The sequence below is a fragment of the Nomascus leucogenys genome, chromosome 15 (assembly GCF_006542625.1).
Source record: "Nomascus leucogenys isolate Asia chromosome 15, Asia_NLE_v1, whole genome shotgun sequence".
NCBI classification, from domain to species: Eukaryota; Metazoa; Chordata; class Mammalia; order Primates; family Hylobatidae; genus Nomascus; species Nomascus leucogenys.
The window spans coordinates 23411596-23428780 of NC_044395.1; the positions used below are offsets into that span (position 1 = coordinate 23411596).

The following is a 17185-nucleotide window of genomic DNA, read 5'->3' on the forward strand; positions in this document are numbered from 1 at the left end:
ATCAAAAAATTATAAATTCAATTTCCTTAATGGTTTTAGGATTATTTAAATAATACATGTCATATTGGGTGAGTTGTAATACTTTGTGTTTCTTAACAAGTTAGTCTATTTTATCTCTGAAATTTATGCATATAGAGTTGTTTATAGTGTTTCCTTATTATCCTTTTGGTGTCTGCAGGTCTGTAGTGGTATCCCTACATTCATTCTTGATATTGGTAATTTGTGTCTTTGCTTTCTTTTTAATTATCAGAGGGTTTAATTCTAGAGGGTTGTCAATTTTATTGACCTTTCCAAAGAAATAGCTCTTTGCTTTATTGTGTTTTTTTCTCTTGTTTTGTGTTTAGTTTCATTTATTTTTGTCATTACTTCCTTTCTTCTGCTTGCTTTGGGTTTATTTTACTCTTTTTCTAGATTTTTGAGGTGGAAGCTAAAATTGAGTTGACACTTTCCCTCTTTTCTAATGTATATACTTAGTATTATAAATTTGCCTGTCAGCACTGCTTTAGCTGTGTCTTGTAAATTTTGATATGTTGTATTTTCTTTGATATTAAGTTCAATGTATCTTTTATTTTCCTAAGACTTCTTTAACCATTGGATTATTTAGAAGTATGTTGTTTAGTTTCTAAGTGTTTGGAGATTTATCTGTTTTTGTTATTTATTTCTAATTTGGTTCTATTCTGGTTGGAGAATACACTCTGCATGTTTTCAATTTAAAAAAAAATTGTTGAGGTTTGTTTATGCCCCAGGACATGATTTTTGATGCATATCCTCTGGGCACTTGAAAAGAATGTACATCCTGTTGTTGTTGGGGGGAGTGTCCCATAAATGTTAATTAGATAATGTTGATTGATGATGTCGAGTTCTTTTATATCCTTGCTGATTTTCTGTCTAGTTCTATAAATTGCTGAGAGGAGGTATTGAAGTCTCCAACTATAATTGTGATTTGTCTGTTTCTCTTTGTTTCACATGTGTTGCTGTTCTGTTGTGTATGTAAGCATTTAGGACTGCTATGTATTCTTGGTAGATTGACCCTTTCATCATTATGTAATGTTCCTGTTTCTGGTAATCTACTTTGCTGTGATGTCAGCTTTATCTGATATTAATATAGCCATTCCTGCTTTCTTTTGATTAGTGTTTGCATAGTATCTATTTTTGATCCTTTTGCTTTCAATATGCTTATTATATTATATTCGAGGTGAGCTTCTTGTAGATGGCATATTGTTGAGTCTTATTTCTAGTTCACTCTACAAATTTCTGTCTCTTAACTTGTGTTTTTAGACTATTTGCATTTATTGCAATTATAAATATGTTAGGCCTTGAATTTACCACTTAGTTTTTGTTTTCTGTTCTTTTTCATTTCTCAATTTTCTTTTCCTTACCTTCTTGTGGGTTACTTGAACACTTTTTAGAATTTCATTTTGGCATATCTTTAGTGTTTTTGAGCATATTTCTTTGTATAGCTTTTTTAATGGTTGCTCTAGGTATTGCATTATATGTATGTAACTTGCCACAGTCTACCAGTGTTATTTTATAAGTTCAAGTAAAATATAAAAACCTGACTTCCCTTTGTCTGTTATCTTCCCCCATTTATAATATACTTGCATTAAATATTTCCTCTACATATATTTAGAGCTATAATAGACAGTGTTATAGTTTTCACTTCAACTGTTAAACATAATTTAGAAACTCAAGAGAAGGAAAGTCTATCATATTTATCCATAATTTCACTTCCTGTATTCTTCCTTCCTGATGTTACAAGTTCTTTCTTTTGTTTCCCTTCTATTTACAGAACTTCATTTAGCCATTCTTTTAGGTTAGGTATGCTTGATATATTCTTAGCTCTTTTTTAAAAATAGAGAACAGGGTCTTACTCTGTTGTCCGGGCTCATCTTGTACTCCTAGGCTCAAATGATCCTCCCACCTTGGCCTCCTGAAGTGTTGGGATTACAGGCATGAGTCACTGCACCTGGCTTATTCTTAGCTTTGATTCATCCGAGAATGTATTGTTTCTCCTTCTCATTCTTAAAGAATATCTCCCCTTTTATAGAATTTTGGGTTGACAGCTCTTTTCATTCAGCATTAGAAAAATATTGTGCCACTTCTTCCTGGCTTTCTGGTTTCTGATGAGAAGCTTGCTGTCATTCCAGTTGTTTTTCCTCTAGTGGTAGGGTGTCATTTTTCTCTGGCTGCTTTCAAGATTTTTTCTTTGCCTTTTGTTGTCAGAAATTTAATTATGATATGGTGGTGTGGATTTCTTTGGGTTTTCCTGTTTGGGATTCATTCAGCTTTTTAAATCTGTGGGGTTATGTCTCTTTCCAAATTTGGAAAGTTTTCAGCCATTCTCTGAGTATTTTTTTTTCAGCCTGCCCCTTTCTTTTCTCTTTCCGAGTCTTTGATTACTTGAATGCTCCATCTTTTGCTATAGTACCATATGCCCCTGGTGCTCTATGCATTAGTTTCCTCAGTCTTTTCTCTTTCATTCAGATTAAATAATTTTGATTGTTCTATCTAAAAACATTGGTTTTTCTTCTATCCCTTCCATTTTACTGTTGAGCCTATCCACAAAGCTTTATATTTTAGTTTTTACATTTTTCATTTCTAAAACTTTCATTTAGTTCTGTCTTTTATTTTTTTGCTGTGACTTTACCATTCATTGCTGAGACTTATTTCATTTGTTTCAAGCATGTTCATAATTGCTTGTTGAAGCACTTTTCTGATGCTCCTTTAAAATCTTTGTCATAATTCTAACATCTTTGTCATATTGGTGTTGTAATCTGTTGATTAGGTTTTCTCCTCACTCTTTGTTTATTTTTCTGGTTTTTAGTATGATGAATGATTTTTGCCAAACCTGGATACTTTTGATATCATGAGATTTGGGATTTTATTTAAACTTTGTTTCAACTGGTTTCCTTTGACCCTATTCCAGTGGGGGAGAGAAGGGAGTGCTGCTTTGCTACTTCCTAGTGGAAGCAAAAGTTTGGGTTTCCTTCTTGGCCTCCATTAATACCCAAGAAAGGGTCTCTCATTACTGCTGGACAGGTATGGAAGTTCTAGCTCCTTATGTGGCTTCCACTAACACTGTGGCCAGGGTGGCCTCATTATCACTGGACAATGGCATAAGCCCTAACTCTCTACTTGTCCTCATCTGATTCCACTACAGCAGGGAGGTGGTGGTGGTGGTGGCAGCCACGGGGAGGGGAGAGGTTATTATTGCCAGGTGTGGGGATGTCCAGACTTTCTATGTGGTTTCTACTGATACCATGAGGTGGAAGAGGGTTTGAACTACCCTGTGGGGATGAAAATTCCCAGCTCTCTGCTCGGTCTTCTCTGATACCAACCTAGCAGGAGGTTGGGATGACTTGATCCATCCTGGCAAAGATAGAGCTCTAGACTCCCCATTCAACTTATGCTGGTGTGGGTGGGGCCAGTTTTTTCTTGTTGCTTTGCTAGTGTATAGGATTTATTGTTAAAGTTTTCTTTTTTGCTGCACTGTCCCTTTCCTGGTCCTTTGGCTAAAGAGCAGGGTTTTGTGGTCTCTTTTGGTTGGTTGCCATTGGTATTTATGGGTTGCTGGCTTCTTTATTTCCAAGTCTGGAATATATGATGGGGAAAGAAAATCTGTAGAACTTACCTCCATATCTTCCCTTGGAATCTGAGGTTCCCTAGCCAGTCTGCCTTCTTCTCTACACCTTTCAGAGTCTTCTCTTCTTTCTTTTGTGTATATTGCCCAGGGATTTTAGTTATTCTTAGTGGGAGAAGTAGAGAAAAAACGCCTATTCCATCTTCCTCAAAGATAGAATTCTATGTATCACTTTTGAAATGATAAATCTTAAGACAATTGAATATATTTTTGGAAAAGGGTCTTTTTTGATAATAGTTGGTAAATATGTCTTCTACATTTATTGAGGTTTTCTTTTCTGTTTTCTAGTCAGTGGGCTGTGTGTGTGTGTACACAAGCTTGTTCCTTAAAGATAACTAGAATGTCCATTTTAAAAAAGAACTTGCTATTGATTTGATTCAGCAATAAAAATGCATAATGCAGCAGTAAGGAGAACATGATCCCTGTCTTGTAATCTGTGGCATTCCCATTAAAAAGCATGTGCTTACTAAAAGCCTGTGGCTGTTAGTGTATTAATGGAAATAAGATGGAGAGCCCAAGAAGTCAGCCAGGAAATTAATAGGACCATGTCCTGGTAGATGCCTTGATCAGCCAAGAATGAGGAATATAGAAAAAAGGTCTTTAAGTTCTGTACTACTTTTTCTTTGCCACCTCTCCCAGAAGCCCTGGACTCTTGGCTTAACTATCCTAAATAGTCTTGTGTGTCTGGCTTAATTAATCTTCACTCTGCTTTCTGGGAAATACATTTCATAACTTATGTGGGTAGCTAAATAAAGTTCTTGAAGACACATACCCAATATTAATCAAATCAAACTAAGACTTGCCTTCTTCTCAAAATACTAGAGAGTCTTTAATCTTATAAAGTTACACATTGGTTTGAGGGTGTGCTCTGTTTAAGAATTCCCTGTTAATGGAATAAATGGGAGGACAGCTCCCTCATAGCCGCTCTTATGGGCAATGACTATTTCACCATTTTATTAGTATCTGTGCCATGAAAGCACGATTTCAATCAAAATGGTAACTAATGAGGTATTTTTAAGGCTGTCTAATTTGGTACTTACCTGATGACTAATCTAACTATGTGAGCTGAATTAAGATGACTAAGTAGCCAATTCTAACAAAAAAAAAACAACCTCAAAATAGAGGAGTTAGATGTAGTGACTTGATTCTGAGAAGATGTTCCTGATGGCTTGATTTAAAAATCCTTGTTTAACTTAATTGTAAATCTTCTTTTCATGTTATTTCAGTGTTTTTATTTTATTTTCTTGAAAGTAATCTACCATTAGTATTTTCATCGGTTGGATTGACAGCTAAATCCTCAGCCATGTATGGACATCTCTTAATTATGACAAAAGACCTGCAGAGCTAAAAATGTTGAATACCAGATGGACACTGAATTCATAAATTAGTTATCATTCATTATCTACCCAAATAATATTTTTAAAAAGAAAGATTTAATTCTTTAGTAGTCTTATCTTCCTTGCATTGCTTAGGAGACTTGCTAACAAATGTTTTATTGTTTGTGTGTGTGTGTGTGTGTGTATGTGTGTGTGTGTGTGTGTGTGTGTATCTATTCTGGTACTTCTCTTGGTGCATGATATGGTTTGGCTGTGTCCCCACCCAAATCTCTCCTTGAATTGTAATAATCCCTATGTGTTAAGAGACCCTTCCTTGGGGTCGAGTGGAGGTGATTGAATCATGGGGGGTGGTTTCCCCCATACTGTTCTCGTGGTGGTGAATAAGTCTCACAAGATCTGATGGTTTTATAAATGGGAGTTTCCCTGCACAAGCTCTCTTGCCTGCTGCCATGTAAGATGTGACTTTGTTTCTCATTTGCTTTCAGCCATGGTTGTGAGGTCTCCCCAGCTATGTGGGACTGTGAGTCAATTAAACCTCTTTCCTTTATAAATTATCCAGTCTGAAGCATGTCTTTATTAGCAGCATGAGAACAGATAAATACAGGGCACAATAAAGAGAATTATCCATGTGAGAAGCACTTTGAATTTCAAGCATTGGCTTTGTAATCTGAGCAGGCTTTTGAGTTGAAGTTTGTATTTGGATTTTTTTTTAACCTAAATTCATGTGAGGGTGTTGTGTCTCCTGATCAGCACTCCAAAACTTCACTTTCAGATGACTGCTTATCTCTTTGTGGTGTTTCAACCAGGGCCTCCAAAGTGAATTTTGTGTGACATAGCCTATATTTTAAGTACACATTCTAGATCACCAAATATTATATACATATATCCATCTACTTTGTGATTCAGTAATAGACAACCTTAGCCTGATTGAATAATGACATACACAAGTTTTACATTCCCAGAAAGAGTTTTAGTCAATATCTTTAATAAATATTTTAATAAGATATGTGATCTAATGATCTTTTAGTTACACTGAAAATTTCAGTCACAGTGAGCAGGGGTCCTCAACTTCTGTGGCAAATATTAGCCCCTATTATATATACACCTAAAAACTATGTTACACATTTATGTGATTTACCATAAGTATTATAGATTTTCCAATAATTCTTATCAATGTCATCAGATGTTGTAGTGATGTATTTAAGACCTTTTAATCATGCAGACTGAAATGAGATTACCATTTTTTTTCTAGATCTAAAAATAAAATGGAAAAAGATAAACATTATATAGTTATTTTATAAAAAGACAGTCCACAAAATGGGGGAAATAGTTGCAGAATAAATAATTCCTACAAATCAACAAGAAAAAAATAGGCACAATCTAATGGAAAATGGGCAAAAGACTGGATTAGGCACTTTACAAGAGAAGGTATCTAAATGGTATATCAATATGAAAGATGCTCAGTTTCATTGGTCATCAGGGAAATTTAAAACTACATTGAGATACCACACACAAGAAAAATGAAAACAGTAAAAAGATGTAAAATACTAAGTGCTGATAGAAATGGAAAGCAACCAGAACCCTTCACTGTTGGCAGCAGTAAATAGTTTGGAACTCTAGTTGGTGGTATCTACTAACACTGAACATATCCATGTCCTAAGACCCAGGATTTCTAGTCCTAAGTATGTACCTGGCTAAATGTAGTTATGTATCATCACCAGATATGCAAGACTGTTTTGTAATAATCCCAAACTGGAAAATACCCACATATGCATCAACAGTTGAATGAGTAAGTAGTAATGTATCCACACAATGGGATAGTTTACAGCAAAGAGAATGAGCAAACTACAACTACCTCCCACAATGTGGATGAATCTCAGAAAGTGGAGCAAAATAAGCAATAAAGTAACTCATATCTTATGGTTCCATTTATATGAAGTTCATGAATAAGCAAAAACTATTGATGATGTTTGAAGTCAGGATGGTGGTTACTGTATCTTGGAAGAAGTGACTAGAAGGAGGCATAAGCTGCTTCTGGAGAACTGGTAGTGTTCTATTTCTTGATCTGGGGCTGGTTATATGGGCGTATTCACATTGGACAACTCATTGAGGTATAAATTTATTATCTATTCACTTTTAAAGCTGTTATTTTAATAAAGGTTTAAAAGTTTTCATCCCAGACACTGGCAATAACTTTAAATAAAGTGGATTGGGGCCCAGGAGGAGTCAGTGCCTGGTTATTTCTCTAGGTTGCTAGTTTCTGGTCTTGATCTTGACATGATAGGTCCCCACTGTGCATGAGGAAGATGAAGACTTTGGGGTTCTCTCTTTGCTAATATTATCCATTGACCTTACAAAATATTAGTGATGATTTGGAGCCAAAACATTTGATTTTTAAAGATACCACATTTTAAATGCTTAGGATTAAAAATAAGCCTTTGTAAAACAGCAGTTGGTATCATTGTGGTGTAGTGGAAGAAACCCTGAATGAGAAGACAGTGGACCCAAGTTCTAGCTACTTTTTGTTCTCCTCCAGCTTGATGAATGGGGGCAAGTCTAATCCTCAGTTCCTTCTCTCTAGGATTAATATGTTACCCGCCTAAAGGGAAAGGGATAAACTGTGCTTTAAACTACAACTTTTTTACGATTTTCATTTTTCTGGTGTGTGGTATCTCAATGTAGTTTTAAATTTCCCTGATGACCAATGCTCTATGCTCTCTTGGATCCTTTTTGAAATATAAGATCCACCCTCTGTTGTTATGGGGGAAGCTCTTAAAGGAAGTGATGCCACTTATTCATACCGTCACTCATTTCCAACCTTTTATTCTGTGGACATGTTCAATTATAAATATGGCCCAAACACAATCATAAATAATAGTTGGCATATAGCTATTTGTTATCTTAATGCCATTGATCATAAGGGCATCTCACCTTATCTTCACTCCCAAATTGATTTCTTGGTTTTCTTAGGATTTGTTGTTCTGCAGCAAGGATGCTTTTTAGGAAATGTTCCATATTGGTGAAAAGCAGAAGATCTTTGTTTCTCTGAATATACTGTAGAGAATGTGGAAGACAGAGTTAATACTCTTGTTACCATTTATTTTAAGTGCCCTTGGATCTTGTTAGCCACAATGTGGACCTGGGAGTACTATGTACAATTTTGCTTTTAAATTAAAGCAATATCTCTTCATAGAGGGTGGTTGGCAGAGGACTAACATTCCAGCTCCTCAACTATTGCTATGTCTTAGGCAAGTTTGGTGTTTTTTTTTTTTCCTTCACTTTTAGGCCTCGGTTTCCTCATCCATAAGTTAGAAATAAGAGCAGCTTCCACCTTATAAGAGCATGAGAAGATTAAGTGAGATGATGTATGTAAAACTCTCAATCATAACATGGTATGTAGTACATGGCAAGCATGTAATAAATGTTTGCTATTATCTGTCTTATAGTTAGCTCAGGTAGATTGTGGTTTCAGTGTATTGCATCAGGGCCATATACATCTACTTGTTCATTAACACAGTAAATACATCTCAAGCCTACTGTGAGCCTGGCGCATGGCCTACATCAGGAAATGAAACAAACCTCTCTGCCCTCATGGAGCTTACATTCCAGCTGAGGAAGGAAAGTAATAACAAGTGTAAGTAAATTATGTAGTGTGTTAGGAAAGGATATAGGAAAAATTAAGGGAAAGCTGCTGAGTAGGGGGAAGAGTTGAAAATTAAGATTGGATAGTCAGGGTAGGCCTCATTGAGAAGATGATATTTGAATAAAGATAAGAAGGAGGTAAAGGAGTCAGGGGTAGAACAGGATTGGCACTAATTGGGGATGAGTAACTCTTTGCTCTGGGAGCTGTCCCATGCATCCCTGTTTAGCAGCATCCCTGTCCTCTCCCCACTAGTTGTCAGTGGCAACTCCTTCTCCTGAGTCATGACAATCAAAAACATCTCTAGGTATTTCCAAATATCCCCTGGGGGACAAAAATTCCTCCTGGTTGAGAAACACTGCCCTAGTGGAAAGAGTATTACAGGCACAGGGAACCCTTGAGAGAAGTGTCCTTAGTGCTTGAAGAACAGTGAAGAGGAAAGTGTGGTTGGAGTTGAGTGAATGAGGGGAAGAGTAGTAGGTAAGAGAGTGAGATATAAGGCCTCATGACAATATTATTTGGCTTTTGCTCGGAGTGAATTGGGGAGACATAGCAGATTTTGAGCAGATCCAATTTCCATTTTAAAAGGATCACTTTGCTGTGTTGAGAGTAGGCTGAAGAGAAACAAGGGTGGACTTGAGGAAGCCATTAGTATTACAGTAATCCAGGCAAGAGGCAATGGTGGCCTTTGCACAAGGGTGGTATTGTAGTTGATGAGCCGTGGTCAGATTCTGGATATGCTTTGAAAGTAGAACAACAGGATTTCCTGATGGATTGGTTGTGGGTGTGTGTAACAGATGAGTTTCAAGGGATGCTTTGGCCTGAAAAACCTGAAGAACAATTTCTATCAGTTGAGATGGGAGAAGGTTTTGGGTGGAGCAGGTTTGGAAAGAAATTAAAAATTGGGTTTTGGACATGCTGAGTTTGAGACAGTCAGGTGGAGATGGCCAATAAACAGTTGGAGGTATAGGTTAGAGAATTGGGGTTGAAGATAGAAATTTGAGGATCATTGACATATAGATGAGATTTAAAGCTAGAAGACTAGAAGAGACCTTCAAGGGCAGAAAATACAGACTGGAGAAGGGGACGGGACTAAGTTCTGGCCCTCCAACATTAAGAGGCCAGAGAAAAGAGCGGGGATCAGCAAAGAAGACTGAGAAGGAACAATCAGAGAAGTAGGAGGAAAACCAGAGGAGGCTAGTGTCTTGGGAGCCAAATGAAGAAAATATGTCAAGGAGGAGAATGTGGTCAGATATGTCAAATGCTGCTGATGGATGAGCACAGAAAATGGACTGTTCTCTGTGATTTGTGGGAATTGGGGTCTAATAGAATTCTGTGGTCTAGATGACCAACATCATTATCAAACCCACAAAATAAATCTGGCTTAGTAACTAATAGAGATTCAGTGATGGAGATATGTGTATGGGACAATTACTTAGCAGGAATCAGGAAATCTAGAATCTAGTCTCAGATCCACTACTACAAATAGCTTTATAACTTTGGGCAAATTCCTTATCTTCTTTTTCAATAATGTGGCTAAAAGTATAGACAGTACCTACTTTGCAGGATTGCTGGGTGGATTGAGTGACACTATATATAAAAGTGGCTTTGAAAATTATAGTTTGATATAAATATTGAAACATGATATGCTCTTGTTCATAAGAATGAATTAGCCTTTAGTGCAGGATGATATTTTTCTTAACATAGACATAAATTTTATGATTTTTATTAATAGTTAAAATGCTGAGATATTTTCAAAAAAGTGTTTTATTGTATTTTTTGAGATAGGATCTCACTCTGTTGCCCAGGCTAGAGTGCAGTGGTGTGATCATAGCTCATTTCAGCCTCAGCTTCAAACTCCTGGGCTCAATGGATCCTTCTGTCTCAGCTTCCTGAGTAGCTGGGACTGCAGGTATGTGCCACCATGCCCGGCTAATTTATTTTTATTTTTGTAGAGATGGGGTCTCACTGTGTTGCCCAGGCTGGTCTCAAACTCCTGGGCTCAAGTGATCTTTCTGCCCCGGTCTCCCAAAGTGCAGAGATTACAGGTGTGAGCCACTGTGCCTGGCAAAAGTGCTTTAACAGGATATGAAGAATATCATTATCAAGCTTGCACAGAAAACAGCACACCATAAGTTTGGGTAAACATGCTGCCACTTGGGCATCTAAACTTAGTATGAGTCACAGTTTTACAGATGGGATTCTACTTAATTATTGATAATATGTTAGTGAGACATGAAGTTAGCCCACATTTGTACTCCTTATGACTCAGTCATGTAACTACTATCTGCCCTGTAGGATAGGATTTTTATTGTCATGAGGCCAGGTGCCATGGTTCATGCCTGTAATCCCAGCACTTTGGGAACACTGAGACAGGTGGATTGCTTGAGCCCAAGAGTTCAAGACCAGCCTGTGCAACCTGACAAAACCCTATCTCTACAAAAAATTATGAAAATTTGCCGGGATGGTGGTGTGCACCTGTTTGGAAGGGTGAGATGGGAGGATCGCTTAAGCTCAGCAGGTCGAGGCTGCAGTGAGCTGTAACGGCGTCACTGCACTCCAGCCTGGGCAGCAGAGCGAGATCCTGTCTCAAAAACAAAACAAAAAATATTGTCATATGTGGCTTGAGGTCAGAAATATCTGAATACACTGAGGCATTTACTCTGTGAAGAAGTCCATTTTAGTCAAGACCATGTGATACACGTGATAAAGTTAGTTACCTCTCCTAGTGATTCTCGCTCCAAGGGAGATACATACTTCATTTCAATGAGTTTAGACAGAAGATCTCTTTCTCGGTCAGAGATGGGCTGCTTTTCCAGCAGGATAGCACTTATGCTTTGGTCAAGTTTACTGTCCCTGGAAACCGCTGACATTCTCAGTGTGATAGATAATGCTTCCCTGAAATAGGTCTCCAGGCCCTTGGTCAAGGGAAGAGAAGGCAAGGGGGACAGATCAGTAGGACTTCCAGACAATTGCTATTAAAGCTTTAAAATAATAGTTGAAAGAAAAATGGGGCTTGAGAGTTCTCATCTTCACTTGCCCTCACCATGGGTTGTCATTGTCTTTAGCAGTTCTGGTGCGGTTTGTGTGTGAACTGTTAAACAGTCACAGAAAGCTGAGATGCTGTGCTCATAGGAAAACCACTTCCGTGAAGCAGTGGTACGTGCATTTTGTCATATGCTGCCACGGGAAATCTGATTAGGAAAATCCTCTTCCTGGCCAGGCAGGAGGAACCAAAGGCCACAATGGGACTCAAGTAGATTTGAAATGTTGCAAAGCCTAAAGCATTTATTCTCCTGGGGAACGGGGTCTGAGTCACAGAGAAAGAGAAGCAAAATGCCCTGTACATGTTATAAATACCTTGTAAAATGACCCCAGAAAGGCAAGGCCGGAGTCCTGGTGGGGTTCCCCAGCAGTGATGTGCGCCAGGCAGCAGATCAGCAGCAGAACAAAGCTTCCCACAGAGGCCAAACATTCTCTCCCAATGAACAGTGTGTTTTCAGCACTCTGAGAGGAGAAAACACCCAAACACAGAGATGTCCGCCACTGGGAACATTCCCACCACCCATTTCTTTCTCAGGGTTTATGGCACATGGTCTAAAACAATGCTCTCTGGCCCTAATGGAAATTTGCTGAAGGGAAGATTCAGATGACCAGGGAAAAATTGTTTGAGTTCAACTCTCTGAATAAGTCATTTGCTCCACTGTCTCCCAATTTTTCCTACTGCCTCCATCTTACAGAAAACAAACTTAGAAATTCAGAGTTACTTGTGTATCTCTTTTGTCAATATCCTCCAATAGCTGTTTCCTTAAGCAGTGGTTTTCAAACTTTTGTGTAATAAGAATCACAAGGGGATGATTCTGTTCTCGAGACCCATTCCCAAATTCCTGGTTCTGTGGGGTCTATGTACTTCCATTTTTCCCAGGTTCCCCAAGTGGTTGGTTCAGGAGGTCTAAGAATCGCAGTTTGAGAATCACTGCCTTAGAGGGCTCTCAAGGCTTTCTTCATCTTCCATGCCTTTATTGTAATCAAGTTTTCAAATCGCGCCTCTCTTGCCTATTGATTTGAAATAACTCTCTTGTTCATTCTTTTAAGGGACAGTAGGTTGGCATGAAAAAACTTCAGGTAGTTTGGAATCAGACAATCTGAGATCTATCCTTTGACTCAGCTGTGAGTGGCAGCTGCATAGACTCATGGTTATAAGAATGAGTTTTTGGTGTCAAACACACCTGGGCTCGAGTCTTAACTCTTGCTCACTCTGTGATCTTGGGGAAGTTACTTAGCCCCTCTGGGCTTCAATTTCCTAATTTCTAAAACAAAGATAACAAAAGTACCCCATAGTGTTGTGAGTCATAAATGAGACCATGCCTGTAAGGCGCCTGGCTGAGTTCCTGGCACACGGCACTTGCACCACAACCTGAGTTTGTTTACCCATCCATAAAATGGGATTAAATTCTGGTCTATTTCATCGAGTTGCTTTGAGGATCAAGTGAAATAATGTGTGGAGAGTACCATATGTGAGTAGTTTCTGGTTTTATTAAACCCCCCAACAACCTACTAGTCAAGTATAAACCTTTTTCTAATCCTCCAGTATCAAGCAGTTTCTCCTCTCAGAATTGTTTAGCAAAAGACTGTCATCAGTGTTTAAGGCAGTTACTAGCAAGGCACTTCCAATCTACATATCTGAAGAACTGCCAGGACAGGAACAATTTAGATCCTTTTCTGTAGAAAGATGCTGATTGTGCAGGATTTCCTGAAGCTGGAACCATGACTCTTATAGGAAATACCAGCCTGGAACCTCTGGCTTTGATAATGACAGAGATTTATTAAAGGGTACCAAGCTATTATGCTTCTCTGGGCACAAGCCAGAACATACTCATTTTACTGATTAGAGAAAGCTCTTACACTGTGACATTTATTATGCCTTAGCTAAATGACTTATTTCCAGGAGGGAATAAAATATGTCAGGATTTTAGAAAAAAATTATAAAATTTGTTCTTTTTGCTTTCATTTATCTGTACTGGACCCCAGAATTTTTTAACCCACATCTGGGAATGAATTTGTGGCACCTGATAGAAGAGGCCACCCTGGAAAGCACTGCCTTGGGCTTCCATGGCAGGAAGATGAGAAGCAATCTTCAGGGTGATTTCTGGAGCCTGAAAAGAATAAAAACAAAACCAAACCTATCCTTTTGCTAAAAAATTCTCATGCATCTCAGCTATGTAGCATCAGCCAAATTGATGAGAAGTAAACGCACTGGGACATTAAATTGCAACAGGGTAAGTAGGCTTAGTATGCAGGAAAATGGAAGACTATTTAACTGCATATTTAATATTTATGCTAAATATGACAATCAATTTACTACTTTTCTAAATAGAGGTTGACTAGACTAGAGGGCTCTTGAGCCATAATGCCTAGATTTTAACCTCGGCTCTGCCTTTTTGGCTGTGTGATCTTGGGTAAGTTTATTTAACCACTGTGTCTCTTCTGCTCAATTTTAAAATAAGAAAAATAATAGTATCTGTGTCACAGGGTTTTTTGAGGATTACATGAGTTAATTAATGGAAGTTATTAGAATATTTTCTGGCATTGTAGAAAGTGACTAATTCATTCTACCTGTGATTAATATCATTCGAGAGATTAGACTTTAGATTGGTAAAATAACTCCCATAAATCCCCTTAAAGGAGAGACTAGAAAGTTTGCTGTTCTAGGTGCTTAATCCTAGGGAATATCTGCCATCTCAAAGGCTTCTTCCTGGCTACCCTGACCTTCTAGGCTCCATGAGTAACTGCTCCATAGAGAGGCCAGAAACAAGACTTACATGAAGCTGGGGGATGAGGAGGTGCAGGATGGAGAGGCCATACTGGTAAACCACAAACTCCCTGGCAGAAAGATCAGTGGGTTGCACAGTTATCAACTCTTCCTTCTGCACTGTCTGAGGTTTTAGAAGATCCTGCAGAGAGCTCTTTGGGTCTACAGAGATCAGGAGAAACCAGTAATAATTTCACTAACTTTTCTGTACAATAACGATATGTTAACAACACAACTCAATTTAGGAAAAGGTTTACTGCAACCATCTATCATCCATCCATCCATCCATCCATCCTCCTGTGCTATATATGCAACATGCTACAGGGTCTTCTGTCCATCTTTATGGAAAAAATGATTGAGTTTCAGTCAATAGGAACAGAGGGGCCAGGACAGAATGAGGGTCCACAGAAGATGGCAACAGATTTTCTTCTTCTATTTCCTTGAGTTGTTTGGAGCATTAAATGTAATATACTCAGAATAGTGTCTAGTACATAGAAATCATTCAGCAAATGTTAACTATATTTAAGAATCTTACTTCCCTACAATATCTGTAGGGAATGTCTAATGGGCCTTGAGTATTTAAAATTTCTATTGTCTTTTTATTGTTCTTGAGAGAACAGTAAAGAATGGATTGGTAGCAAAGTTTAGGGAAGACTGCTGAAGTAGCAGTCAGAAGACCTGTGTTCTGGCCCAGGTTCTATAAGACCCCAACAAAGTCACAACTTCTTTGAGCATCAGTTCTCATCTATTAAAAAGTAATTAATAATCTTCTATCTTCTAGAACTAGAAGATATAAACAAGATAATGTATATAAAATTACTCTCAAAATTATAAGGCCAGTATAATGGCAAGACAAAGAAGGTTGAAGTGGGGCTGGGAACCCTTAAAGGAGAGCCCATTTCTCTGCCATTCCCTTCCTAGTTTCACCCAAAGAAAGGAGGAATTAATAATGAGATTGGTCAAGTTTTCTGGAGTCAGTAAACTTTTTTTTCTGGAAAGGGCCAGACAGTAAGTATTTTAGGCTTTGTTAGCCAAGAGCCAAAATTAGGGTTCAAAGTTAGTGTTCCCTTTCCTCATGGTAGAAGCGTGGCCTCATTCTCCTACAAAGCCTTCTCTTGCTTCTCTGGTCCGGAAAAGCAAGTGATCTGCCCTTCTGGGAGTTCACCAAAATGTGTAACCTGCATCTTCTTTTGGCACTGCCTTTATAGTGTTGAACAACTTTTCATTTGAGGAAGCAAGCGAAGAGCACAGGGTCTGTGGAAAGACTCTTTGTGATTGAATTCCAGCTGAACTACTCACTAGCAATACGATCTTTGAATACTTTCTTGACCTATCCAGGAGCTTCAGTTCCCTCATCTATAAGATGAGTAATAGTACCTACTTTACTGGGTTCTTGTAAAAAGTAAATGAGTTAATACATCTAAAGAGTTGGAATAGTATGTGGCATATTATAAAGCACTCCATAAAATTTTTATTCTTCTTTTGTCATATTTTCTCTAATCATTTTAAAATGTAAAATCTTTCTTAGCTTGTGGGCCATGCAAAAACAGGTAGCAGGTTGGAGTTGGAGGTATGGAGTGGGCCATAGTTTGCGCTTCCCTGCTCAAGTTCAGGGGTGTTCATGGTGCTGTGCTTACCTGGAGCCCTGGATTGTGGTCTACTGAAAGGCACACATTCATTTTCTGTTACTTCTCTTCCACTTGGGAGGTGCGTGAGTTGAAACAGACCTGGCTCTTCAGGTTAGGCAAGCCACGTGCTTTCTCGACTTCCAATTCCAAGGAGTGGTATTCGTAAAGAGATTTCGGGTCCCTTTGGGGAACGAGGTCTTCTCTTTGTTCATTTCTTCTGTTTTTTCCCCTTTTCATTTTTTCCCTTTCCTGCCTCACACCTTTACATTAGCTCCTTCTAACATGTGGCTGGCTGGTATGGGGTGAAGTCCCAAGATTTAGATTCATGTTTGGTGGGGAAGGCAGGGGGCCTTTGGAAATTCACTTTTGGAAATTTGCTCAGTTATAGCCATAAGGGTACTTTGATTCCTATTTGTTATTCCTTATATGGGAAAATCACTTGGGGAACTTTAGTGTGGGGGTAGAGAGAAAGAGATGTTTGGCAAGGCAGGATTCTAACATTCCTAGATCCCGGGGGTTACCCCATCACATACCTTCAGTGCCCCCCATGAGAATCCCAAACAGGAGCTACAAGGGAAAAGGTTACCTGCTTTGTGATACACTTGTTTTTGCAGTTCAGCTTCTTCCTTGTGGGCTTGGGACCAGATGTCTCTTTTCTTCAGGATGGAGAAGAATGGTGAAGTCCAGATGATGTCGGCTTTATCTGTATCCGAACAGAGGGGAATAAAATAGTTATTGAGGTGAGGGCCTAGAGTTGTGGCCAAAGCCAAAAGGAGCCAGCTGTGTAGCATTGGTTGTGACAGGCAGCCTCTAAGATGGCCCCAGTGACCCCCTAATGTGTATCCATGCCCTTGTGTAATTCTCTCCCCTTGCGTGTGGGTTGGATCTAGTGGTTCATCCAAATGAATAGAACATGGCAAAAGTGATGGGTTGTCATTTCTGAGATTAAGAATCAAAAAGACTGTGGGGCTGGGAACAGTGGCTCATACCTGTAATGCCAGCATTTTGGGAGGCTGAGGCGGGCCGATCACTTGAGGTCAGGAGTTCAAGACCAGCCTGGCCAACATGGTGAGACCCTGTCTCTACTAAAAATACAAAAAAATTAGCTGGGCGTGGTGGCACGCACCT

The 17185-nt window shown here is 38.7% G+C and overlaps 1 protein-coding gene across 1 annotated transcript in view; it reads left to right on the plus strand.

The window, feature by feature from the left end:
- BTG4 (BTG anti-proliferation factor 4) overlaps positions 1-13803 on the plus strand; it is a 53062-nt gene extending 39259 nt beyond the window's left edge. Inside the window, exon 6 of the mRNA XM_003253115.2 lies at positions 13649-13803. Within this exon, the coding sequence (XP_003253163.1) occupies positions 13649-13658 (10 nt within the window). The 3' untranslated portion in view covers positions 13659-13803. The remainder of the gene's footprint in view (positions 1-13648) is intronic.
- Positions 13804-17185: the final 3382 nt, after the last annotated feature.